Source organism: Gorilla gorilla, chromosome 5 (genome assembly GCF_029281585.2).
Source record: "Gorilla gorilla gorilla isolate KB3781 chromosome 5, NHGRI_mGorGor1-v2.1_pri, whole genome shotgun sequence".
In the NCBI taxonomy this organism is placed as follows: Eukaryota; Metazoa; Chordata; class Mammalia; order Primates; family Hominidae; genus Gorilla; species Gorilla gorilla.
Window position 1 is genome coordinate 35,829,132 of NC_073229.2, and position 27,476 is coordinate 35,856,607.

Genomic DNA, 27,476 nt, shown 5'->3' on the forward strand with positions numbered 1-27,476 from the left:
TAAACCACTCTTTATGGAGCCAAATCTCTGACTTCCCAGTGATAGCTGTTTAAGCTTTGGTTATATTTCTTTGTATTTTTCTTTCCACATTCACCCAAATAGATTGATTATTACGTACCTTTCTTACTTTGTCCTGTCTGCTAGTGATAACACTGTCTATACTGGAGCATTCATGCCTGCTTCATAGGCAGGGCAAGGCATTTATAAATCACTGTGTGCAGGGCACAGAGGCTCAGATAATCTGTTACTTAAATAACAAAATGAAACAAGAAGCATTTTTGGAAAATCCTGAAAACAATTTAATTGCTCAAAAATAATTTACATGTGGTATATCTTCCATCTTGAGATTTTAGGAAGTCAGTATTCCCCAGTGAAGACACATATTACATAAAAGATCAACTACCTAAGGATATCTCATTTGTATTTAAGATTCTTTGGGCACAACTGCAAGAGGAAAGGACTCTATCCCATGGACACAGGGTGTTTCTCCCCACCCTGGGCAGCTGGGCTTCAGGGAGGATGAAAATGGACCCAGAACACAGGTGGCCTCTCTTTGGTTCTCATCTCTTTCTGCAGATCAGCGTTCTGTTTCTCAGATCCATGTGCTGGAATGTGGCTGCCCCACAGCTCCCAGGCGTACACAGATTCCCCTTTCAGCAGTCAACTTGCCTTTCTTTTTTTTCTTTTCTTTTTCTTTCTTTCTTTTTTTTTTTTTTTTTGAGACAGAGTCTTGCTCTGTTGCCCAGGCTGGAGTGCAGTGGCATGATCTCAGCTCACTGCAACCTCCGCCTCCTAGGTTCAAGTGATTCTCCTGCCTCAGCCTCCCAAGTAGCTGGGATTACAGGCACGTGCCACCACGCCTGGCTAATTTTTTTGTATTTTTAGTAGAGACGGGGTTGCTTTTCTATTCCCAAGTCCAAAAGCCTATGAAGAGGGCCAGCGCAATGGTTCATACCTGTAATCCTAGCACTTTGGGTGGCCAAGACATGAGGACTGCTTGAGGCCTCACGTCAAGTTCAACATCAGCGTGGGCAACAAAGTGAGACCCTGTCTCTACACAAAAGTAAAATCAAAAGTCTCTGGAGAGAATTGTGTTGGTCCAGCGCGGGTTAGGTGTCCATTCAACCGGTGATACAGGCAGAGTTGGGGAGTCATGGCTTCTGAAGCCCACAGTATCGACTGGGAGCAGGTCTCAGAGAAGCAAGAATCATTGTGAGCAAGGAGTTGCTTCAAATTAATAGCCTTACAAATCTATTAGAATACATCGATGGCAGAGAGCTTCTAGGGTGGAAGTTTGTACATGCAGGCCAAGGGGAACTAGAGAGGCTGACAAGACATATCTCTGGGGAGAGTACCATAGCTTTCACCAGTGTTAAAGGGGACCCCAAACCTCGCATTAACAACCTTTAAGCCAGCACATGTGCGTGCATGCGTGCACACACACACGGAACTCGTTTTTTATAATACACAACCATCCTATTAACATGAGCTAAACAATCTAAACCATTTAGTTGTTGGGTAGTACAGAGTTATAGAGGACTGTCTGATATAACAAAATGCGGTTAAAGAAGAACTGAGAAATCTAAGCTTTCATAATAAACAGCCATGAATCCAGCTCTAAGTACATTAATATTTTATAAGACCTGATGATTTAAACAGATTAAATTATAAAAAACAACAATTGCCAAACTCAGAGAAAACTTAAAGAAAAATTTATTCTTAGAATTTGGGAATGTTTGTTCCATATAGATTGTTTAATTGAAATGTATTTGTTTCTTGATTCTGTTACAGATTGTTTAATTAAAATTTGTTTCTTGATTCTGTTATATACATGGAGAAACCATGTGAAAAGGGATGCTAGGATCTGAGTAAAAGACAAGGGTTTATAGTAAAAACTAATCTTTTATATAACTTTTGGGATCACCTTGAACCCTACTGAAGTGTTATAGTTCTTCAACAATTCTAAATTTCATAAAGAATGTCAGGCCAGGTGCAGTGGCTCACGCCTGTAATCCCAGCACTTTGGGAGGCCGAGGTGGGTAGATCACCTGAGGTCAGGAGTTCGAGATCAGCCTGACCAACATGGTGAAACCCTGTCTCTACTAAATATACAAAAAAATTTGCTGGGCGTGGTGGCGCACACCTGTAATCCCAGCTACTCAGGAGGCTGAGGCAGGAGAATGACTTGAACCTGGGAGGCAGAGGTTGCAGTGAGCTGAGATTGCACCATTGCACTCCAGGTTGGGCAACAAGAACGAAACTCCATCTCAAAAAAATAAAACAAAATAAATGCCAGTTTTTCTGTGTGTATTATATTTAATATGCATTGCATTTTGAAATTTTTTTTAATTGTACAGGTAACACATGCTGATTGGTAAAATATCTTGCAATCTGCAAGACACATAGGCATAATCTTTCACATCATAATCTCCTCTCCAAAGGAGCTACTTTAAAAGTTTAGTTACATCTTTTTCTTCTAAAACGTTTTTAGAAAAAGTAAATGGCTTTACTAAAAAGCCATTTTTAGTAAATAAAGATCTATCATATGATTTATAAACAATTTTAAAAATTCATCCATTACATTTTCAGGCTTTAGCATAATTTTCAATTCCTCAAAAACATGTCAGTGTGATTTTATTTTATCTATGTCTCATTTACTTTTCTGTAAGTAGATATAACTTTTCAAAAAGACAGTCAATTCCCCAACTTTTATGTCGTTCTTCAAAAGCATCAACCTTCTCAAGACAACGTATATTGCATATTTTACCTGAAACAAGAAAGAGTAACATGTTAAAATACTATGAAGAATGACATCAGGGATTCTTTTAAAAATACTCAAAATTGGCTGGGTGCGGTGGCTCACACCTGTAATCCCAACACTTTGGGAGGCCGAGGCAGGTGGATTACTTGAGGTCAGGAGTTCATGACCAGCCTGGCCAAGATGGTGAAACTCTGTCTCTACTAAAAATACAAAATGAGCTGGGTATGGTGGCACATGCCTATAATCCCAGCTACTTGGGAGGTTGAGGCAGGAGAATCGCTTGAACCCAGGAGATGGAGGTTGCAGTGAGCTGAGATTGCACCATCGCACTCTAGCCTGGGCAACAAGAGCGAAACTCCATCTCAAAACAAACAAACAAAACCTTGAAATTATTTTAAAAACAGTGTACACTAAACATTTTTCTCTTCTTTTTAATCAAAACAGAGGAATGCTAAGGGCAAATTTCCTGAACTCTGAATTGTTATTACCACTTTTAACTCCCAAGAGTAAAAATAAATACACCACTGGGCATGGCGGCTCATGCCTCTAATCCCAGTACTTTGGGAGGCCAAGACAAGAGGATCACTTGAGCCCAGGAGTTCGAGACCAGCCTGAGCAATGTGGTTAAACCTCATCTCTACAAAAAAATACAAAAATTAGCTAAGCATTGTGATGCATGCCTCTGGTCCCAGAAACTTGGGAGGCTGAGGTGGGAGGATCACTTGTGCCCAGGGAGGTCGAGGCTGCAGTGAGCTGTGATTGCACTTCTGTACTCCAGCCTGGGTGACAGATCAAGATCCTATCTCAAAAATAAATAAATAAAAAAAAATACACCATCTCTCTAGAAAAGTTCAAATACCTTTAACATAGAGCATATAGCATATATACAGAGCACATTTACAGAGATTAGTTCTTTTTCTAAGATAAAACAACTTTCAATAAAATGGTCTTTATCTTTTAAATTTTATAGACATACTCTAGATACTAATATACTAATAGTTCACAATAGGTTTTTTTTTTTAGATGGAGTCTCACTCTGTTACCCACGCTGGAGTGCAGTGGCACAATCTTGGCTCACTACAATCTCTGCCTCCCAGGTTCAAGCAATTCCCATGCCTCAGCCTCTCAAATAGTTGGGACTACAGGCACATGCCACCACACTGGCCTAATTTTTGTATTTTTGTAGAGACAGGGTTTCGCCATGTTGGCCAGGCTGGTCTCGAACTCCTGGCCTCAGGTGATCGGCCCACCTTGGCCTCCCAAAGTGCTGGAAATACAGGCATGAGCCAGCACGCCAGGCCCAAAAGAGTTAACTTGACTTTGTTTAAAAAGTTACAGCATAAGTCCACAAACTTACCAAACAACCTTTCAATTTCAGCATGTGGAACATAAAATGGTGGACCTAGGTAAAAGAGAAATAAATTCTGAGTTTATTTCCAATGACGTAGGTGTACTTGTTCTACATACAACTTCATTATCCAAATAGGTGATGATGTGGCATGTTCTTCTCAGTCTTCTTTTGCAAATCTCATACTAAAGAAATAAATTGACTTACTGAGAGGATGGCAATGTTACATCCCCATCATATCCATCTTTAGCTTAGATGAGACAGCTAAACCGGTCAAGGGACTTAGGCTCATTGAAATCAGAGTGGATTCCATCAGCAGATTCCTTGGGGGTTTCAACCATTTTCTAGCATACTGATTTTCTACCAACTCCTGCACTCACCCACATTTTATACACCCCTCCCGCTCTGCTGCAGGATATAGAGTATAAGGAAGCTGAGCTTCCGCCCTCTTCTAAGAGCAGTATCCTCAGACTCCACCTCCAGACAGGGACTGCTGTATTTTCTTCCCAAAGGTTCTTTGTTAGGGCTTCTATTCATTAATGGAATTTAAATCAGATTAGCAGAGTTAACTTCTGCCTCTATTAATTTCTATTTCCATTTGATTGTCTCTGATTTAATTAGGGACACTAGGTCTCATCTTTTAATGAGTTTTTAAGACCCCAATTTATTCAAGCAGAAACAAAATACTAGCTGGGAACGGTGGCTCACGCCTGTAATCCCAGCACTTTGGGAGGCCGAGGAGGGCGGATCACCTGAGGTCAGGAGTTCCAGACCAGCTTGGCCAACATGGTGAAATCCTGTCTCTACCAAAAATACAGAAATTAGCTGGGTGTGATGGCACACACTGTAATCCCAGCTACTTGGGAGGCTGAGGCAGGAGAATCACTTGAACCCGGAAGGCGGACGTTGCAGTGAGCCGAGATCAAACCACTGCACTCCAGCCTGGGCCACAGAGTGAGACTGTGTCTCAAAAACAAAACAAAACAAAAAAACCAAAATACTAACATATGTAAATATTTACAAAACAAGCATGTTAAAAAGCTCAGTTGAAAATCAAAAAGGTGACTCTTACAAATTAAAAGTCTATGTATTTCTCCAGCCATGACAAAGGTTAAGTTTCAATGTTTGAATGCATTAAAATGAGTCCAGGAGAAAACATACCCCCAACAGATTCAAAACAAATAAAAGAATGCAATAGATAGATTATAAAACTTCAGAAATTAAAAAAGGACAATAATTTAGAGTTTTTCCTGCACAACTTCTGCATCCCCATATTCACTTCTCACCCCATGCTTGTGTATGTGAAGGCATCTGTCCAACACATCACTACCACTTGGGTGATACGGATATGCAATATCCAACCACATTCCTCCTTCTTCCCAATAGGACTCATGAGATTTCTCTTCTATATCAGGATCATCCATTTCCCCCCTCTTCTCTAGTCTGAATTGTGAATGGTAAACAAAATGGGAAAGGAATACAAGAAAATCATGTACAATATAGGAAGAGAAAAACATGCTTATAGTTCCCATTAGTCAAAACTGGAATTATCTCCATGCATATATGCAGTATGCTTCCTATGAGATAAATTAGGAGAAAATAATTCTTATCCATGTCATAGAATTTATATCAAGAAACTAGGCAACTGGTAAAAGAAAAAAAAAAAAAACCCAACAACTTTACCTGGATGTTTAGTTGGATCATAAGAAAGAACACACAGGAGATACTGAAACTTCTTTCCCAGGAGGGATAACATTGTATCTGCATAGCTACAAAGAACACAAGAAGGTATTTGTTACATTTCTCTACACAGGCAAAGGCTGGAGGGACAAAAGGCAGGGAAGGAAGCCAGAAGTTACTTTCGCTGATACTACTGAGTTTAAATTCTTCTAATAATCACAAGAGGTTGATTCTCATTTTAAAAGTGAGAAATGGGTTTAGCAAATTATGGCCCCTGCCTAAGCTGGGAATTGGTCCAGATGGGAATCAAATCGAGGCCTGCTTCCAGAGCTGATCAGAGCAGAAGACATTACATAAGGATGGGTAGAGACTCCTTCTGGCCTGATGAGGTACTCGAGGGCCTGCTGACCTTGGATGCCTGTGTGCTTGAGGACAGTGGTTTCTAGACCAGGCTGGGTGTCAAAATCACTGGGGTGCTTGTTGAAAGAAAAGATGCCTGAGCTCCATCCCCACAGACCGATGCAGTTAGTTTGCCATGGGGCCTGGGATGCTGCAATTTAACAAATATCCTGGGTGACTGGGACCCCTCCAGGGGCCTCATGTAAGAGAAAACACAATTCTTTTCCTCTATTTAGTTAGAGAGAAATGAGAGTAACAAGCAGGCCAAAAAGAGGTGGCACGAAATTAAAGCTCTGCAAGTGTGGCATAAACCATGAGTGCAATGGAACTGTCCTTTGAGTAGGTGCCTCAGGGAGCCAGGTCTGATAGGCTCAGAGTGGGAAGCTGATGCTAACAGAACCCATCAATAGACTGAGCAGAAGCCAGGGCTGGACCAGGTACAGACGATGAGTTGACCAATCAGATGACTGACTCGGAAACTGAATTAAGAGACCAAAGAGGAATTGCTAATTAGCTGTGGTCCTACTGAAAGTTGGAGCTTTTGTGTTGTATGGTGGGTGGAGCAAGGAGGCTGAGCGTTGAAGGCAAGTCAGCTATGAGGGAATAAAAATGGAGGAAGCTGAGGGATAAGGAGAGGACAGGAGACGCATGCAGGGTGGTAGAGAGGCCATGAGAGACAGGCCAAGGACAAAGATGGACACTCTTCCCCACACTGAGGAAGGAGCCTGGGCTCTTGGCACTCCAGTTTCTACGGAGCCTGGCTAGACTGTGATCTATGTCCAGATGTCTGCCAGAAGTTGGGGAGGCAAGTGCAGACTGTATGAGGTGCCCAGGCTCAAACCCCAGCTCCTCTACTGACTGGCTCTGTAAGCTTGACAAATTCTTAACCTTTCTGTGCCTCAGTTTCCTCACCTGTAACATGAGGATAAGACTAATAACCACCTCACAAACTGTGAGAATTCAACAGTGGATCACTCTTCCTTGTAGGTGAAAGAACCACATCAAAGCAAACTTTTGAACAGAAACTGTTACTTTCTGATTCTCGTTTTTCAGAAGAAACTTGCTGTCCCCATGAAGGTGATGTCAGACTGTTTTGGTAGGGTTTCCTAGGACTGAAAGACTTCATTCCTCTTAGAATGTGAACTTTTTCTCTCTCAACCAGTCTCAAAAAGTCCAGAAAAATGAGGTCTGCCCTACTGGTTTATGTTAGGCAAGAACTCGAGAGTCACAGCAGAAAATACATCAGTACTTGACAATGTACAATCTAAGGAGAAGACACCCAGTCCTAACGAGAGCACCAATATAATGTGCTAACATGGTAAGTACTGAGTACCAGCATGTAGATAAAGAACTAAGATGCTAAGTACCAGCACATATATAAAATACTAAGATAAGGCCAGGCACGGTGACTTACATCTGTAATCCCAGCACTTTGGGAGGCCGAGGTGGGCAGATCACCTGAGCTCGGGAGTTTGAGACCAGCCTGACCAACATGGAGAAACCCTGTCTCTAGTAAAAATACAAAATTAGCTGGGTGTGGTGGCGCTACCATAATCCCAGCTACTCGGGAGGCTGAGGCAGCAGAATCACTTGAACCCAGAAGGCAGGGGTTGCAGTGACCCGAGATCACGCCATTGCACTCCAGCCTGGGCAACAAGAGTGGAACTCCATCTCAAAAAAAAACCTAAGATACTACCGGTACATAGTAAACTAATATCGCCCTTGCTCAGAGTGCAGTTCACTTCTTCCATTCATTTATTTAAACAACATTTATTAAGCTCTTACTAGGTGCTAAATATATATTATATCAGACACTGGGGAAATAACTGACCTCAGGTGATCTGCCCACCTCAGCCTCCCAAAGCGCTGGGTCTGCTCTTGGTCTGCACGTGGTGACTTCCAGTTTGCTTCCCACTGCTTGGTGGATTTTACCATGCCAACCAGAGCCTGTAGAAGGACTAACCTCTAAGGAATGGATGATCATCTTCAGGGAGTGGGAAACACCTACAAATTTAGACATTAGCAGATGGGGTTTCATATACAAATGTGTCTCATGGAGACAGAGGTCTCGGTGATATTTTGAGTTGTTAAAGGACACTGATGTCACATGGGAAGTGCAAAGCAGACACTGGACATGTGATGTGGATGTTTGGGAGAAAGAACAGAGCTGGAAATGTAAAGATTGTCAGAGCGAATACCATGTATAATCTGTTCAGTTACTTGCCCCACCTCTGGCATAGTATATATTTGGAACATCACAGGAACTTAGTAAATATTTGTTGAATAGCTGAATGAAAGTAACAGAATTGATCTTTAAAGATTTGATTTTTCAGCCAGGCGTGGTGGCTCACGCCTGTAATCCCAGCACCGGGTGGCCGAGGCGGGTGGATCAGCTGGGGTCCGGAGTTCAAGACCAGCCTGACCAACATGGAGAAAGCCCGTCTCTACTAAAAATACAAAAAAATTAGCCGGGTGTGGTGGAGCATGCCTATAATCCCAGCTGCCTAGGAGACTGAGGCAGGAGATTCGCTTGAACCCGGGAGGCAGAGGTTGCAGTGAGCCGAGATAGTGCGATTGCACTCCAGCCTGGGCAACAAGAGTGAAACTCTGTCTCGAAAAAAAAAGATTTGATTTTTCTCTCATAAAGTGTTTTTTTTCTTTCTGGTAGGACAAATACTGGCAATTTTTGGGTGAGAGCATAAGGCTGAGGATGGTGGTCCCTTGGGGAATCACGACTTTTAGGCACGCAAGGAGGACGGGAGTTCCGGAAAAGAGATAAAGGAGGAGCAGTGAGAAAAAGAGGGAAACAGGAGCATGAAAATTAAGATGTAGCATGGTCTAATTTAAAAAGATTAGGTTTGGCAGTAAGCCTTACTGATGAAACAATTTTTAAAAATAAAAATCTTATTTCACTGATGTGGAGCCTAACCTGTTTTTTTTTTTTTTTTTTGAGTTTGAGATGAAGTCTCACTCCGTTGCCCAGGCTGGAGTGCCATGGCACAATCTCGGCTCACTGCAACCTCCACCTCCCGGGTTCAAGCAATTCTCCTGCCTCAGCCTCCCAAGTAGCTGGGGCTACAGGTGTGCACCACCAAGCCCAGCTAATTTTTGTATTTTTATAGAGATGGGGTTTCACTGTGTTGGCCAGGCTGGTCTCGAACTCCTGACCTCATGATCCACCCACTTCAGCCTCCCAAAGTGCTGGGATTACAGGCGTGAGCCACTGCGCCCAGCCTCCTTTTTGGCCAAGTGATGAGTTTGCTCCACACAACTAAGTAATTCAATATTTCCATGCTATATCCAAGTAAGCACATAAATGACATTATTTGAATTGAAAGAGTATACAGATGTGGTCACATTTTACTCAGTATGCTTCCTCACTCATATTTTAGTTTTATTTTCTAACAAGACTGGGTATAATAAGAATGGTCACCAAAAACATCAATAACAAATGCTTCAATAATAACAGCTCTCATTTATACAGTTCTTTAGAGATGACAAGGTATTTCCTACATATTTCATTTCTTTCAATTCCCACAAAAATCCTTTGAGGTAGTCTAACAAAGGGATCATGAGTGTGGACTTTATTTTATTTCATTTTTTTGAAATGGAGGGTCGTTCTTGTCGTCCAGGCTGGAGTGCAATGGCGCGATCTTGGCTCACTGCAACCTCTGCCTCCTGGGTTCAAGTGATTCTCCTGCCACAGCCTCCTGAGTAGCTGGGATTACAGGCCACCACATTGGGCTGATTTTTGTATTTTTAGTAGAGGTGGGGTTTCACCATGTTGGCCAGGCTGGTCTCGAACTCCTGACCTCAGGTGATCCGCCCACCTTGGCCTCCCAAAGTGCTAGGATTACAGGCGTAAGCCACCGCACCTGGCCACAAGTATGGACTTCAAAGCCAAACACTCTGGTTTTGAATCTCAACTCTGTCACATACCAGCTGCTTAACTCTGGACAAGTAACTTAATCTCTTTGACCTCAGTTTCCTCATCTGTATAATGGAATAGTAGCTTATACCTTACAGAATTAAATGTTAAACCACATGAAATATTTTGATTTTTTTGTTTTTTGTTTTTTTAAAATATTTTACAGACAAGGTCTTGCTGTGTCATTCAGGTTGGAGTGCAGTGGTACGATCATAGCCCACTGCAGCTTTGAACTTCTGGGCTCACCCTCCTGCCTCAGCCTCCCAAGTAGCTGGGACTACAAGCACATACCACCACGGTCGGATAATTTTAAAAATATTTTGTAGAGGTGGCGTCTTGCTTTGTTGCCCAGACTGGTTTCAAACTCCTGGGCTCAAGTAATCCTCCTGCTTTGGCCTCCCACAGTGCTGGGATTACATGTATGATCCACCATACCCAGCCCACATAAAGTATTTTGAACAATACCTGGCATAGGCAAGTGACCAGTAAGTATTACCCGGTAATATTAGTGGAGGTGGTGATGATTGTGTTAGTATTACAGAAATATTCCCATTTTGCAGGAGTAAACCAAAGCTTAGAGAAGTTGAATACTTGGACCAAGGCCACACAGCTTGAAAGTGATTGAGCCACAAGCCTTATAGCCTTATACCCAGGTCTCTGTAGTCAAATCCTATACTTTTTAGACAAAGCTAGTATTGGATTTAGGTTTTTATAAATTCCAAACATAATAACCTATTTCAAACTCGTAAAAGTCTAGCTGATTTTCTAGAACCCAGAAAAAGTATAGTATACTAAAAAATTAAGACAGCTAAACAAAAAAAGAAAAATTACTTACCATTTGCGATCACCTGGATTAATGGCAACTAATGCTCCTCTATCCCAAATCATGTCAAATTTGCCAATATTTGTCCTACCAGAAAGAGAAAAAACATTTTACGGGAGAAAAATCAAATCTTTAAGAAGATGAGCAGCGTCCCCCATGGTGCATGCTGGTACTTCAACAATTGTCAAGGTATTAGGATCTCATGTCTGCATTTCCTCCTAGAGGAATGTGTGGACCCGGGTGTGGAGAGCTGTCCATCCCCTCATGGTTTTAGGAGCCTGTGGCAGCAGCCTCCCCACTCTGTTATGATTTGGGGACATGAAGAAGGAACAAAGGACTGTGTGCAACAACTCTGCTCCCAGCCTCTGGCTCCCTGATACAAAAAGTATCAGGGACTTTCAGGAGATGAGCTCTTATCTCCCTCGGCTACTTGAAATTCATTTCTATTACAGGCCCAGGTGCAAGGTAGAAGACACTGTCTTACTCACCTTTCTTTTTCCCTAGCTGCCTCAGTTTCCCATAGTTTGGGAGCTAACCAAAGACAAAACACATTAAAGTGTGCAGACGAGTGTGTAATAAAAATATCTGCAGAACAGACATTCAAAAAAATGCTTTGTGGATGTTACACAGGTGGAAGAGAGTGAGGAAGACACCTCCACTCCCATGCCTGCACTGCCTGGCAAGCATTCAAATTTTTTAAAGTGCAGATGTAGTATTCAACCTACCTGGGAAGATCAAAAATACTGCAACAGTACAATGAAATGTTCCCCGAAGAACTCTGTAATGAAATAATGAAAAAACAATTTTTTTTTTTACTTAGTAAGTACTTGAATAGTCAAGGAAAGAGGGCCAAGCAAAGCAAAAGTTCTAGGGAAAGAATGTGTTAATTAAACATAATTAAAGTAAATAATTTTACTGCACTTTATTGGCACCTTATTTTTTTCTTTTAAAACCTGTGTGAGGTTCTTTTGGGCCAACTCAGAGGAATATCACAGAGGACAACCTTGAAGATCAGTTGGCTGTTACTCACTTCAGAGCTTGCTATAAAATTCTAACAATGTTTCCTTGAGCAGAGTGATATTTTTACTCTGCTAAAGATAAATCTGCAGGTCAACCAATTATCAGGCAGGGTGGTACTGAAAAGTCAGGTATTTTAAGTTATTCCAGAAATGTGCAATTGTGTTGATTCTTCCATTTTCGCTCATTCATTCAGCCAATGAGCATTTATTTGCTGAGTACCTAATAGACAAGACATCTATCCTGGGTTCTTGACAGTAGATTTGAATTCGACACAGTCTCTGACCACAGTGAGGACAGACTAGAGCAGAGAAGCGTGGGCACAGAGAACATTACAATCCAGAATGGCCTGCTCTGTTGTGGTTCTATGCCTGCGAACTATGTGAACATAGGAGGCAGAGCAGGGGCCTGCCTGGGAGCATCAGGGAGACTAAACAAAAGGTGACTTTTGGCCAGGTGTGGCAGCTTACACCTGTAATTCCAGCACTTTGGGAGGCTGAAGCAGGCAGATCGCTTGAGCCCAGGAGTATGAGACCAGCCTGGGCAACATGGCAAAACTCCAACTCTACAGAAAAAATTAGATGGGTGTGGTGGCACACACCTGTAGTTCCAGCTACCTGGGAGGCTGACATGCGAGGGTCACTTGAGCCTGGGAGGTTAAGGCTGCAGTGAGCTGTGATTGTGCCACTGCCCTCCAGCCTGTGTGACAGAGTAAGACCCTGTCTCAAAAACAAACACTTGGAGCAAAATAATCCTAAAAAAATAAACAACAACAACAAAAATCAAGAGAATAAAACAAAAAAAGAGGTGACTTTTGAAAGGGTGACATTCTAGGGTGTGGACTGGGGGCGCACTCCAAGAGGGGGCAATATAACATAGACTTTAGGATCCTGGGAGCTGGGGTGAAGGGCAGTGTAGGAAAGGTGTGTCAGCACACAAGACTGCTAGATTTTATTCTGAAATGAGGTCCCCACGCAGGTTTACAAGTAGAGGAGGAAGGGTCTTTGACAACCAGCCTAGGATCACTGGGTCAGCCCAGAGACGGGTGGGCCTGGAGGCAGAACAGCTGGATCTCAACTTTGCCTGCAAATTGGAATCGAGGGGAGCTTTAAACAGTACTGATGCCAGGGCCCTACCCCTAGCGATTCTGATATAATTGGCCTGGGGTAAGACCTTTGGATTGGGAATTTTGATAAGATCCAGAGATGATTTCAAATGTGCAGCCTGGGCGGGGAACTGCTGCTCCAAGAGGGGCCTGGAAGCAGGACTAGCCCTCTTTGGACTGAGTAAACTCCTTGGATTCTTTAATGCTTTGAGAATGGGGTGGGAGGAAGATGTGAAATAAAAAATACCATCAAGCTTCCTACTGATCTGAGCAACAATTTTTTTTTTTTTTTTTTGAGACAGAGTCTTACTCTCTTGCCCAGGCTGGAGTGCAGTGGTGCGATCTTGGCTCTCTGCAACCTCCACCTCCCAGGTTCAAGCGATTCTCCTGCCTCAGCCTCCTGAGTAGCTAGGATTATAGGCATGTATCACCACAGCCAGCTAATTTTTGCATTTTTAGTAGAGATGGGGTTTCGCCATGTTGGCCATGCTGGTCCTGAACTCCTGACCTCAAGTGATCCACCCACCTTGGCCTCCCAAAGTGCTGGGATTACAGGCATGAGCCACCATGCCCAGCTGAGCAATTAATTTCAATATTTAGAAAAGAGTACTTTGTGAGACACTGAATATACAGATGGACAATAGATCCTATATGACAATACAACTCTGACCCCACAACTGATTCAGGAGTTAAGAAGAAATTACTAAGGCAGATAGGGAGGGTACGGAAGGTTTTCCTCTTAATGAAAAGCAGCCTTGAATCATTTTTCCTTTCTAACAAAGAGCAGCCTATAAAATCGAGCTGCAGACATAGATGCCGGCAGTTTGTGCCAATCATGTTCAAAATGGTGGCTCTATCTTCCCTTCTCTGCCAGCCACCTGTAGAGTAAGAAGCAGACAACATGGTGCCAGCGAAGGGAAGAGTTCATTTGCATAATAAGATTAGGGTGGGGCGACCAGCCTTCCCAGCACGTTATGTAAACATCACACTTGATCGAACCAATCTGTGAGCCCTATGTAAATCAGACACTGACTCCTCAGGCTGCACTATAAAATCCGGCGCTTCCACACCTGGCAGGTTTTTTCCTCTCGGAAGTCCCCTCTCTCTCACTAAAGAGAGAGCTGTTTTCTTTTCTCTTTCTCTTTTTTTTTTTTTTTTTTGCCTATTAAACCTCCACTCCTGAACTCCTCATGTGTGTCTGTGTCCTAAATTTTCCTGGCACAAGACAAAGAACCTGGGGAATTTACCCCAGACAAGGTAGCCACTTCACAACCTCTGCAGTGACTTGGTCAATGACTGCCAGCTTCCCTAATTTTTACTACCACACTTCTTCCAATTTAGGACCAGCCAGAGAAAGGCAAACATGCTCCCCAAACCAATCACATAGGATGCCCCATTCCTAGTTACCCACCTCCAGCTTCCCTGTGCCAACAGCCTGCCAACAGCACATGCTGGGAGCTTTTACTTTTGTCCACTATAAAGCTTCCCCACTCCTCTGCCTGCCTTTGAGTCTCTGCCAAACAGGTTCTCTCTGCTTGTTCCCACTTGGGTAGTGTTTGTTTATTTACACTGGCTCATTCTGCTCACAGCATAAAGACCACTCCCATACCTATCATTTTGAGCCCAAACCTCACTCCATGCTTCAGACATAAAACCTTTGCCACTCCACAGGTCCCTTAAACTCATCATCTCTAGAAAAAGATTCATTCTTTCTGCCCTTCTCATTTATTCTTGACCATCCAGCCAGTCATCTGAGCCAGCAATGTGAACTCATCGCTTCTTTGTTCCTCATTCGGTCACAGAATCCTGTGGGTCTATCGTAAATGTTGCTTTAATCCATCCTATCCACTCTCTATGCCCCATCACTCTCCTCGCTCAGGGATTCATGATGTCTTTCCTGGACCACTGCCACAGCCTCCTGTCTCTCTGCCAGGAGGCTACTTCCCTTCAAATCACTTCCTGTGAGGCCTCATGGGTGATTTAAGTAGTATGTTCCCCAGGTGTCCAAGACCATGGACCCAGGCCCTGCCTGATTCCAGCTCTATCTGTCACCATGCTTCAGGAAGCACCGCCAGGTTGGGCAGGTAACTCCCATCTCTTCCCTTAATACCCTGTGTCTTTACACTTAGCTCCATGCATTACAAATAGCTTTGTCCCTGTTTCTCTTCTCTCCTAAACTAAGAGATTCTTTAGGGGTGGGAGTGAGGGGGTTGTGCTGTGTTATCTTTTTTTTTTTTTTTTTTTTTGAGACGGAGTCTCACTCTGTCGCCCAGGCTGGAGTGCAGTGGCGCGATCTCGGCTCACTGCAAGCTCCGCCTCCTGGGTTCACGCCATTCTCCTGCCTCAGCCTCCCGAGTAGCTGGGACTACAGGCGCCCGCCACCACGCCCGGCTAATTTTTAGTATTTTTAGTAGAGACGGGGTTTCACCGTGTTAGCCAGGATGGTCTCGATCTCCTGACCTCGTGATCCACCCGCCTCGGCCTCCCAAAGTGCTGGGATTACAGGCGTGAGCCGCTGTGTTATCTTTATCTCTTCAATGTCTTAGGCAGGGTCTGGCACATGATGGGTTCTCAGAAAATGCTTGTTAATAAAAATAAAACAAGCCTAAAAGCTTGAGTACAGAGAGGCTTTGACCTCAGCTTTTATATACATATGTCTATACCTATTTAGGTAGCTATCACCTATATTTTTAAGCCCTTGCTTCTTATACTATATAGTGTCTACAGTGAATCTGCGTGCTAAATAGGAACCATCGGACACATGAATGGTATCCTCATAATACTCACGCTGAGAAAAACTTTTGTGGGGATATGGATACGATTATTTACCCAAATCAAAACAAACCTTAAATACTTTGGTTCCAGGAATTTCGGTGATTGGTTCTTCTGAGTAAGAAAGATTCTGCTCTGTAAAAAATTCTTGTATCCCAAGTTCACTGATTTCCACACCAACTACACTGTGTCCCCGGTCTGCAAACCTGCATAAAATCATACATTTACACTTAAATTATGTTTTCAAATGACTAGAGGGTTATATTAGAGTAAGCATATATTTTCTTTAATTTAAAGGAATTTATATGAACACAGGTTCATAGGGTTTCAAAGAACATGCAGGAAAGCAGATCTATATTATTTTCAAACCTTATAAAAATTCTGAAAAACTGACTTATATGAATTCAAGAAACAATAAAAATTTGGAAAATTATATATATCTTTTTTTATGTATGGAACAGTTGGAATGTAATTATAGATATATAACAAAATACTGATTTAATACAAATTGATTTGACTTTGACTAGAGGAAATGCTTTTCAATTTCTCTAAATCAGCACTGCCCATTAAAATTTTCTGCATTGATGAAAATGTCTATATCTGTCACTGTCCAATAAAATAGGCATTAGCCACATTGGCTCCTCATGATTGAGGAACTGAATTTTACATTTTATTTAGTTTACATTTAAATAGCCACATGTGGCTAGTAGCTACTGTACTAAAGTCAACAGGTCTAGAACATTAGCACTCATTTGTATACTAATTTTGTAGTTTCCATTTGCTTAAAATAAACACTATCCAAAAATTTGTATATTTTATCATATACAAATAGCATTGTCCTGGTAATTTTATTTATTTATTTATTTATTTATTTTTGAGACGGAGTCTCACTTTGTTGCCCAGGCTGGATGGAGTGCAATGGCGCAATCTCGGCTCACTGCAATCTCCACCTCCAGGGTTCAAGCGATTCTCCTGTCTCAGCTTCCTGAGTAGCTGGGATTACAGGTGCCTGCCACCATGCCTGGCTAATTTTTGTATTTTTAGTAGAGACGGGGTTTCACCATGTTGGCCAGGCTGGTCTCGAGCTCCCGACCTCAGGTGATCCACCTGCCTCAGCCTCCCAAAGTGCTGGGATTACAGGCGTGAGCCACCACACCCGGGCTTTTCCTGGTAATTTTGAGGAAAAGAGGAAAATTTTTTTTTGAGACAGAATCTCACTCTGTCAGCCAGGCTGGAGTACAGTGGCACAATCTCAGCTCACTGCAACCTCTACCTCCCGAGTTCAACCAATTCTCCTGCCTCAGCCTCCAGAGTAGCTGGGATTACAGGTGTGCCCCACCATACCCGGCTAATTTTTGTATTTTTAGTAGAGACGGGTTTTCACCGTGTTGGCCAGGCTGGTCTCGAACTCCTGACCTCAAATGATCTGCCTGCCTCAGCCTCCCAAAGTGCTGGGATTACAGTCCTGGTAAGTTTTATAATGAACAGAATTCAGTCTCAGGATCTTGGACTCAAGAGAAAACAGTACCAGTGGTACAAACATCTAGGCACAGTTATGATTTTATGTCAAGTGAAATAAAAACATAGTTCTGCTATAATGTAACATGTACCTTCCTCAAATCACCGCACGATGCTAAATCACGCACTAAAAATCCCCAGGCTGGTGGGGAAAGTGAGGGCACAGCATTTAAAAACTTGGTCGGTGCCGCATTAAAAAACAAAAACAGAACCTAATAATAACAGTTTTATACATGTTAAATGGTTGAGAAATAGATAAATACTACAGTATGGCACTTTACGGTGAAAAAGACCTAATGCTCACTAAGGTAGCTGGGGGATGTTGGTGCATTCCGTCTATTCATACCTGGCTTAGTTCAACTGGGTGCAGTTTTCTGCTTTTACCTAAGGCTTCTTATAGATGAAATCACACACAAGCAAATGTGAAATTTATTTCATGCTCAAATTGTTCCCTAATATATCAATTGAGTTAGAATTCAGTTTTGAAACAAGTATAGCAGGACTGACTGTACCTTTTATCTACAAAAGAGTACGTACTTTCAATGTGGGCAGAGCATGAACTGTTTAGTTGTAAAATGAAACATATTAATAACCTGTCTTTCATCTTTCATATTTCTTAGGATATCTGTAAACATACAGGGAGTTTTAAAATTCTCCATACATTTTTTAAGTTATAAAATGTAAACAAAAACGTTATTCAAATTGGCCGTATGTGTTTTTATTTCCCATTCAACAGATGGAAAAATGAAGCACAGCCTACTACAACCTGTAATAAAAACAAAATAAGACCAAGTGTGGTGGCTTATGCCTGTTATCCCAGCATGTTGGGAGGGAGGATCTCTTCAGCCCAGGAGTTCAAGGTTGCAGTGAGCTATGATCATGCCACTGCACTCCACCCTGGGTGACAGAGTGGGACTGTCTCAAAAAACCAAAAACCTAAACCTAAATATCTTAAACATTTTGTTTTAATGCTTTTTGGCCTTAGCTCATGGTCAGTTTTTCTATTCACATCTGATGTCTGTATAGACCTCAATACATAGATCAGTTACATAAATGAAAAATCATCTACTACCATAACTTCTTAACTTCTTACATGTAATTACAGTAGCTCAGTTCATATATATATATAAATAACTGTATTTACGTATATATACATATATATATATATATATATTTTTGGAGACAGAGTCTCACTCTGTCACCTAGGCTGGAGTGCATGGGCTCATTGCAACCTCCGCCTCCTGGATTCAAGCAATTCTCCTGCTTCAGCTTCTCAGGTAGTTGGGATTACAAGCGTACACTGCCATGACTGGCTAATTTTTGTATTTTTAGTAGAGACGGGTTTTCACCATGTTGGCCAGGCTGGTCTCGAACTCCTGACCTCAAGTGATCCGCTCACCTAATTAAAGGTGTGAGCCACTGCACCCGGCCAGTTCTGATATTTTTTGTAATGTCTTTATTACAAATGGCTTTAGACCCCAAATATTCAACAATCACATTTAATTGGCTATTTCATACCATTTTCCTTATGTTGCCTCAGAACCTGTTTGTACTACGTTGTTACCATTTATGATGACATCACATGACAATCTGTTTATAGAGTTAATATTTTTTTGAGGGTAGTTTTAAAAGTAACTATCTCTTCTGGCTCAATGAATTGGTTAAAATATACGTGTCATAATATAGTTTAAATATTCTCAATTTCATGACCACACTTGAATCTTAAAGTCATAGCAGCCCTCTAACAAAGGCTCTCAGCTACAGTTGAGTGTGTGCTGGCTGCAAAAATTCTATCATCTCTACTTGAAAATCAACTCCCAAAAAATGCATGCATACTCTGCGTTAGTCACCGATATTTATATTCAGAATAGACCATTTTTAGGTTATTATATTTTACATTTATTAATCTTTTATTTTAAATTTATTTTTTGAGGCAGGGTCTCACTATGTTGCCCAGACTGGTCTCAAATTCCTGGGCTCAAGAGATCCTTCTGTCTTGGCCTCCCAAAGTGCTGGGATTACAGGCGGAGGCCACCACACCTGGCACATTTACTAACCTTTTCATACATTCTTTTTTCTTTCCTGCTCAGTGGTCAAAGTTCTCAACATTCAAGCTTATAAATAAATGCATATCTTGGCAGGTATGATTGTATCTGTATATTATCATTACAACAGAGTTCAGTATAGAGAATGATGTCGAGGTGACTTTAGGGTAACTCAGAGTAAAAGTGGCTTGTTAAAGTGAATTCTCTTTGTAGAGAATTACTCACAAGAAATACTTTCTTAATCAGTGGTTTTATAACAATGATTCATGATAACAGAAACTCCTGTGTTCCCTGGTGGGAGGGGAAGGTTGAGCTGAACTGTGGACTATGAACATTGTCCTGCCAAAAAGCTGTAATTCATTTTGAATTTCTCTGTCCACCACCATTTCAAATATCTAAAAATTAACTTAGCTAAATTCCTAAACCACCTACAAAAACTCAACCACATACAAGGATCCAGGAAATGTAAAAGGGAAGGCTGTTTTTTCTCCCCCCATTGGATCCAAACTGATTTTTAAATTTCAAAACTCAATCCAGAAAGACTTCATACCTGTTTCTGTTGTTTCTTACTGTTTGAGAATATTATTTCCCATTATATACCCATCACTAATAGAAAAATAAGGAATTTCTGTGTATTTCCTGAAAATGGAGTTTTAAAACTCACATCCTGTTAAATCACCCAAAGAATTCATCATTAAGACAAGATAATTCTGTTAATGTTTATCTGCTCATACCATTTCATCTCAACCGCTTTTCCGCAAAGAGGAAAAAATACCCTCAGTCCACTCTTGCCTTTAAGAAAAGTATCTAAATGCTTCTTTAATAGCCTGAGGAGGAAAAAAAAAAAAGGTTTTAGGACAATTGTATGGTAGGTGAATACTTTTCATTCATTATCTCACTTAATATTCCCAACAACCTTAATAAGCAGATACTATTAATTATTATAATCTCCAGCTTACATATGAAGAAACAGGTAACTTGCTCAGACACACACCCAGTCAGTGGTAAATCTGACTTACACCCAGGGCTTTCCTGATTAGTAATTAAAAATAATTTTTTTTCTTGGGGATGTTTTGAAAATTCTTTATTAATTCTCTAAATATGTACTATTTTGGGGGTGATGGAGCCTCTGGAGCCATGGATTTTCCAACATTAATTTCATGGTACGTTCTCTAAACGTGTACTCAAGCCTCAGAAGTAAACCTGAGAAGTGTAACTCTTGTAGTTTCTTGTAATTCCCTCTGTGGAGATGTGGCTCTTCTAAGGCCATCCACATGACAGAAATAACCCAATGTTTCTGGTATGATGATGATGATGATGATGATGATGATGATGATGTCATCTCCTGGGGAGATGGGCGTGGCTGCCCAGAACAAGGAATGTCTATAACAACCACTTTACTCAGCACTGGTCCCATGATATATTGCTGCTATGAAGACTACTACTACATTGCACAACATCCTAGCTCACTTTATAATTTCTCGCAACTTCTCCCACCATAGAGATAATTCTTTAACATCTGAACACATCCTATTGGAAAGCAAAGTCAGACACCACTGATTTTCAGTATAAAGAATTGTAAGCATAAACATTGCTTGAGCACCTGTTGTAGGTATAAATATTCATGGCCAATACATAGGTGCCGCAGGGATCAAAGAACATATTTTATAAATCTAAGATGTCATCATTTGTAAGCCACACCATTATTTACACACTGTGGGAAGAAAAGACTCTGCCAATTAAACTACATCATGCCACAGATGCACTGTGACTCGGGAGACACAAAAATGTGAAGAATTAAATGTGCATCCTAAAAGTTAGTCAAATAATGTGTACTTTTATTATTTCTATCTCAAAGTCAGTTTTTGATAGAACATTTCTCTATTGTATACCAAATATTTCTTACTGATGTCCTTGTTCCTGATGAAAAGCAGTCTTGCCGTTCACCCACTTGTCTTGCCATTCTTCCAGAGTTAGTACTTGGTTTTTCTGTACCTCAGTATCCGAGTACTCTTCAATGTCAAGTGAAGTTCTCGTACCATCCATAGTTTCAGAGACACCTTTGTCTCACAAGCATATGTCTTCCGTGCCTACGTGGAAAATATCTGCAATGTTGTCATTTAAGGTCATTGGAATTCTATTGATGAGCTAAATGAAAACCTATTATTCTTAGCAGTATGACTTTTTAAAAATATTTCTTTCTTTTTTTATTTTTGGTTTTATTTTTGAGATGGAGTCTCACTCTGTCTCCCAGCCTGGGGTACAGTAGTGTGATCTTGGCTCACTGCAACCTCTGCCTCCCAGGTTCAAGCAATTCTGCTGCCTCAGCCTCCCAAGTAGCTGGGACTGCAGGTGTGCACCATCATGCCCAGCTAATCTTTCTTTCCTGGTTTTTTTTTTTTTTCAGAGACAGGGTCTTGCTCTGTCACCCAGGCTGGAGACCTTGGCTTACTGCAAGCCTCAACCTCCTGGGCTCAAGCGATCCTCCAATTTCAGCCTCCCAAGTAGCTGGGACTTCAGATACACACCACCACACCTGGTTAATTTTTGTATTTTTTTTTTTTTAATAGAGATGGTTCTCATTTTGTTGTCCAGACAACAAAGAACTCCTGGGCTCAAGGGATCCTTCTGTCTTGGCCTCGCAAAGCACTGGGATTACAAGTGTGAGTCACTGCACCTTGCCATTTCAACATCCAATAAAAAGTGATAACAAAAAATTACTTTCAGTGCATCTGGTGGTAGAGTAATATCCCTTAATACACATTACAAGAGATCATTAAATAAACTGAATTCTATCTTAATATTAGTGTTTCCTCTGCTCTCACACCCCAATCATCAACACACAAGATTTCTGTGACCAAATGTGGGGGTTCTTCCCCCAGCACACCAAATATTGGACACCAGTTGGGTATCTTCTGATTTAATTCTGACATTACCTACCTGGAGATAGTGTCAGATTCTATATGTTGGGGGCTCATTCCCTAAGATTTCCCTCCTCACTTAGACACCAGTTGCAAGTCCAGGCCTCCACTGGCTTCAAGCTGTGGTTCCCACACTCTCCACTTTGGGTTTGCTTAATTTGCTAGAGCAACTCACAAACCTCAGAGAAATACTTAGTTATCTTTGCACGTTTATTATAAAGGATACTGCGAAGAATATACTTGAAGAGATGTGTTAGCTACAGGACCTTCACCTGTTGAGCTATTAGGAGGCTCTCCAAACCCCATCCTCTTGGGTTTTTATGTAGGCTTCATCACGTAGGCATGATTGTACTTACTCCTAATTCAACTCTAAATTCTGCCAATTGTCCCAATTTCCTATCAGTACACTCAGTCTCTCCAGTCATCAGCTATACTATCAATATCATCTTGGAGAATTCTCTCCTGGAATCTGCCCTGACTATTCTCTAATCTTGGTAGACAGCTAGCTTTCTGGGATCTCTCTTCATCATCATTCTGGAGATTTCCTTCTTGTCTGAATCTCCAGCTTTATTTCAAGTCTTCCTCTTTTTTTTGTTGTTATTTTTTAGTGAACACGCTTATATTGGTGAAGCCTAACCTCCAGAGCTTCCTGAAAGAGCACAAGGAAGAAAAAGAATGTTTTTCCATTTTGCATGTATAAAACACGGTTAGACTATTCCTCATCCTTGATGCATAGCTCTGCTGGGTATCAAATTCTTGGTTAGAAGTGTGGGGGCCATAGGGGGTTGGCACCCTAAAGGTTTCGTGAAGAATCACGCCCACCTCAGCCTCCTGAGTAGCTGGGATTACAGGCATGCACTACCAGGTCCAGCTAATTTTTGTGTTTTTAATAGAGATGAGATTTGACCACGTTGGCCAGGTTGGTCTTGAACTCCTGGCCTCATGTGATTCACCAGCCTCGGCTTCCCAAAGTGCTGGGATTCCAGGCGTGGGCCACTGAGCCTGGCCATCCCTCTGCTTTTTTTATTTCTCCTTCTGGGACCCCTATTATTTGTCTCTAGAATCTTCTGACCTGGTATGGTAAATTTCTCATTTTTTTCTATTTTTCTATATCTTCATGTTTTTGTACTATTTTCTGAAAGATTTACCTTAATTCTCATTTTTTTAACTTCTTCTCTCTTTTTTTTTTTTTTTGTGCTATCAATCACCCGGTGCTTTGGGCGACCAAAGTGGGAGGATGGCTTGAGGCCTGGAGTTTGAGACTAGCTTGGGCAACATAGTGAGACTCCATCTCTACAAAAGCAGTTTTAAAATTGGCCAGGCATGGTGTTGCATGCCTGTAATCTTAGCTACTCAGGAGGCTGAGGCAGGAGGATGGCTTGAGCCTAGGAGTTCGAGGCTGCAGTGAGCTATGATGGTGCCCCTGCACTCCAGCCTGGGCTACAGATCAAGACCTTGTCTTAAGAAAAAAAAAAAAAAAAAGAATAGGTATAAAATGAATGAAGGCAAAGAATGTGGGTGGGGCTTATAATGTAGGGTGATGTGAGTGGATTTCATTTGGAAACCTAGATGTATTTATTTGTTTATTTATTTGAGGCAGGGTCTCGCTCTGTCACCCACGCTGTAGTGCAGTGGCACAATACAGCCTCAAACTTCTGGGCTCAAGTGATCCTCCCGCCTCAGCCTTCAAAGTATCTGGGACTGCAGGTGGATACCCTCATGCCTGGCTAATGTCTTTAATTTCCTTGTGGTAGTCAGACTTTCCATAGATGGATCTCCCAATTCCTGTCTTAAGGATTCTGTCGTTGGAGCCACTGTCATATACTCATATAAGAAAAGAAGAGAAGTGGGCGAGGGTCCTAGCATCCAGTTTGCTGTATTCAATTAATCCTCATGTTTTCTGTATACTCCCATGCTCAACTGTGTATCATATCTTCTCAGTCTAGACAGACACTCTTTGTTTTACCCTTTCCGGAGAATAAATCCCCAAAGCCTGCTGGTGTGGTGAGATGTACACACTTGGTTGCAAGAAGTTGAGAAAAGGATCTGGGGATTTGGCCTGTTCTGAACCAGCATTTCAAGCAATCCTCCTTGTTTCAACCATACTCTCACACTTTATGGAGGTACCTGGTGCTGCTAATCCTGAGCATTTGGGGATTCTGTAATGCAAACTGGGCTGCTCAACGGCTTTCCTCATTGCTGGTTTTAGAATTCAGCTTCCTTGAAGTTGCAAAATCCTTTCCCACTTGTCCATTTGCCTTTCCAAAATTTTACTAATTTTGTCTCTCCTGTCCTGGCTATCCTAGTACTTTATGCCTTAAAAAAAATCCTGTTATTTTCAGGAGAGAGCAAAAACAGATTAAAGTAGATACTGAACCATAGTTCAATATCCTATCTCTACTCCACACATTTGTATTTTCAAATAATTTTCTACAGCTTCTTTTTTTGCATGGGAAATGCACACTAAGGAAACTGAAAAAAGACATGTACAATGTAAACTAACAATAAAATTCAAAGCCTCTCAACTGACTGAAGGCACACTTTCTTTCCTTTTCTTTCTTTCTTCTTTTTTTTTTTTTTTTTTTGAGATGGAGTTTCGCTCTTGTTGCCCAGGCTGGAGTGCAGTGGTGCGATCTTGGCTCACTACACACTTTCTTGGCTAACGGGACCCCAGAGTAACCTTGAAAACTGAGTTCTGGGCCAAGAGTAGATAGAGCGTCAGATACAACTCTATACCTCCTCTCTTGCTAACCACAATTAGCCTTTGTTCTCTAAGGGCTTAAGGGAAACCAGCCCTTTCAAAAGATTCTACCACTGATATCAACCAACCCCCTGATGCTGCCCCTCCTTTTGTGCCTGATAAGAGATCACAGACCACAGAATGGTTCTGGCCAGTCTACTGAGAATGCACAGTAAGGGTTTTTCTGTCCTTTGCTTCATCTTTTGATGTAAGAGGGCCAAAAACTCCATCCTGTGATTGTGGTAACACCGCCATTTTTTTGTGCATGGTACCCATGAAGCTCAATTACTCAAGGGTACCTTTCCTCCTTTCATAAATATTCATGAGTCATCCTACAGCTTACTGAATATGTATATTTGGCCACCTTCCTCAGCATAAATTCCTGTTCCCTTTGCCCCTCCCTGGAAGTGTCAGTTTCTGGCTTCTGGCCTGCGGCTACACTTCTCAGCCAGTCAGAATGGCTGCTCTACAGTCTGAAACCATTCATGAGAAAGAGTTCTCCTTTCTAAATTAAGAACTTCTCATTCCTCAGCTGACAGACCATAACTGCAGATCCATCTGAATGTATGAGGAAAATGCCTTTCCTTTCAATGTCAACTTTGCAATATTAAGGACAATATAACACCATTATTCTAACATTCCCTTTAAATCATTAGTGAAACTAGTTTGGATTATACTAGCATGCTATTATTGGTGGTTCTAATTTAATGATTAATCTGTGAAATAGCAAACATTGCATAAAAGCATGTATTTCAGGAAAATTTCCCCTTTTGTTGCCAAATTTGGCCTCAGTATGCTTAGGATATAGGGAGGAGGCATTTCTCTCATTACTTGGGAACATGAATTCACTTCTTAGCAAATATTTGTTGACAAATGGCTTCTGCAAGACCCTGATGGTATCAGGAGGTAACTCTGAGTTTTCTGAGAGGTCAGTAGAAAGTATCTGATTTATATTGGGTACAGAAAAGCAAAAGAATGTTGCAGTTTTCTCATTTTCATTCAGAAACTCTGGAACCTAAATTCAAGGCTTCATAAAGCAGTTCTCTACTTAAAAGAGAAGCATAATCTTTATCAGAGTTCCACAGCAGCCTGGAGTAGCACAACTCTATTCCTTTCACACAAACTTGAACTGTCTAACAAAATCATGCACACAACTTAATCACGTCTTAGTTGTTTGTTTTTGAGACAGGGTCTCTCTCTATCCCCCAGGCTGGAGTGCAGTGGTGTAATGACACTTCCATCTCCAACACTGGGGCTCAAGCCATCCTCTCACTTCAACCTCCTGAGTACCTGGGACTATAAGGGTGCACCACCATGCCTGGCTAATTTTTAAATATTTTGTAGAGACAGGGTCTTGCTATGTTACCCAGGCTGGTCTCAAGCTCCTGGGCTCAACGTCTTAGCTGTTCTAACAGTTTCTCAGCATGGACTCCACTTGTACACATCATTTCTAGAGAAATAAAGTTTATTTCTATAATACAAAAAAGTGCACATTACAAGAATTAAGGAAGGGAAATTTCACAATAATTTCTGCCCACAAACAAAGTCCTCAAGTTTGTTCTAGTCTCCATTCTCACCTTTTCAAAAGCTTCTGCTATAGTTTTGTTTTTAAATTTCATAAAATTGAGAAGAAACTTTCCTAAGGTGCACAAATCTTAAAAGAGTATGACTCGGTGAATTTTTTACATATACATACACCTGTGTAACCACCACAGAGCAAGACAGAATATTTACAGCACCCCAGTTTCCCACATCACCAGGGATCACTCACTATTTGGCAGTACTTATTTTTTCCCAAAAATCACTAATACACCAGGCTGGGGGAAAAACCGAGAGTCCGTTTCTATAAAAAAAATTTGAAAAATTAGCCAAGCGTGGTGCAGCGAGCCTGTAGTCCCAGTTACTGAGGAGGCTGGGGCGGGAAGATCACTTGAGCCCAGGAGTTCCAGGTTACAGTGAGCTATGATTGTGCCACTGCACACTAGCATGTGCGACAGAGGGAGACCCTGTCTCTAAAAGAAAAAAGAAAAAAAAATAATTAAAACACACCAGTGCTTTGGAAGCACTTTACATCTTGGACATTGGATTCAGGTCATTTACTGTCCGACCTCGTTATTCCCAGTTTCCGCTTCTGCCCTGAACCCCAATTCACAGGGCTGATTGCTAGGCTGTCTACGCTTGTAAGAATTCCTGGGAGCCCTAGCACAGGCGCATACACTCCTAGCAAATCGTTCCGTTTCTCACCCGCACCCTCCGCGCCCGAGTGAGCCTACCTGGCTTACAGCTGGTTGCCGGCCATTGCCTCCGCCACCAATGACGTCCCCAGGGGCGGGTACGTCTCCGCTTCCACCTCCGCCACTTCTCCGCGCCCCCCCTCCGCCCGCGCCCCCCCTCCGCCCGCGCCCCGCCTCCGCCCCCG

At 41.8% G+C, this 27,476-nt stretch overlaps 1 protein-coding gene across 2 annotated transcripts; it reads right to left on the minus strand.

Moving 5' to 3' along the window:
- Nucleotides 1-1,690: 1,690 nt before the first annotated feature.
- Nucleotides 1,691-27,468, minus strand: TPMT (thiopurine S-methyltransferase). 2 transcript variants are annotated; one of them, XM_004043313.5, is made up of 9 exons: nt 27,331-27,468; nt 21,303-21,486; nt 20,131-20,223; nt 15,907-16,039; nt 11,665-11,717; nt 10,952-11,026; nt 5,793-5,878; nt 4,119-4,163; nt 1,691-2,767 (listed from the first exon to the last, which is right to left on the minus strand). In XM_004043313.5, the coding sequence occupies exons 2-9, from the start codon at nt 21,440-21,442 to the stop codon at nt 2,655-2,657; spliced, it is 738 nt and encodes a 245-aa protein (XP_004043361.1). In that variant the 5' UTR covers nt 21,443-21,486; nt 27,331-27,468; the 3' UTR covers nt 1,691-2,654. The 2 variants fall into 2 exon arrangements, with proteins under 2 accessions (XP_004043361.1, XP_018884930.1); XM_019029385.3 differs by having other exon boundaries at nt 21,303-21,501; nt 27,331-27,459.
- Between the last annotated feature and the right edge of the window lie 8 nt (nt 27,469-27,476).

Bases quoted from the DNA above. Each gene is read 5' to 3' on its own strand.
- TPMT (XM_004043313.5), bottom strand. From the start codon at position 21,442: ATGGATGGTACGAGAACTTCACTTGACATTGAAGAGTACTCGGATACT. The intron at 11,027-11,664 runs GTAGGTTGAATA...TCTTTCTGGTAG, and splicing joins AGTATTTTTGATCTTCCCAG to GACAAATATTGGCAAATTTG. The intron at 2,768-4,118 runs GTAAGTTTGTGG...TTCTTGTTTCAG, and splicing joins TGAAATTGAAAGGTTGTTTG to GTAAAATATGCAATATACGT.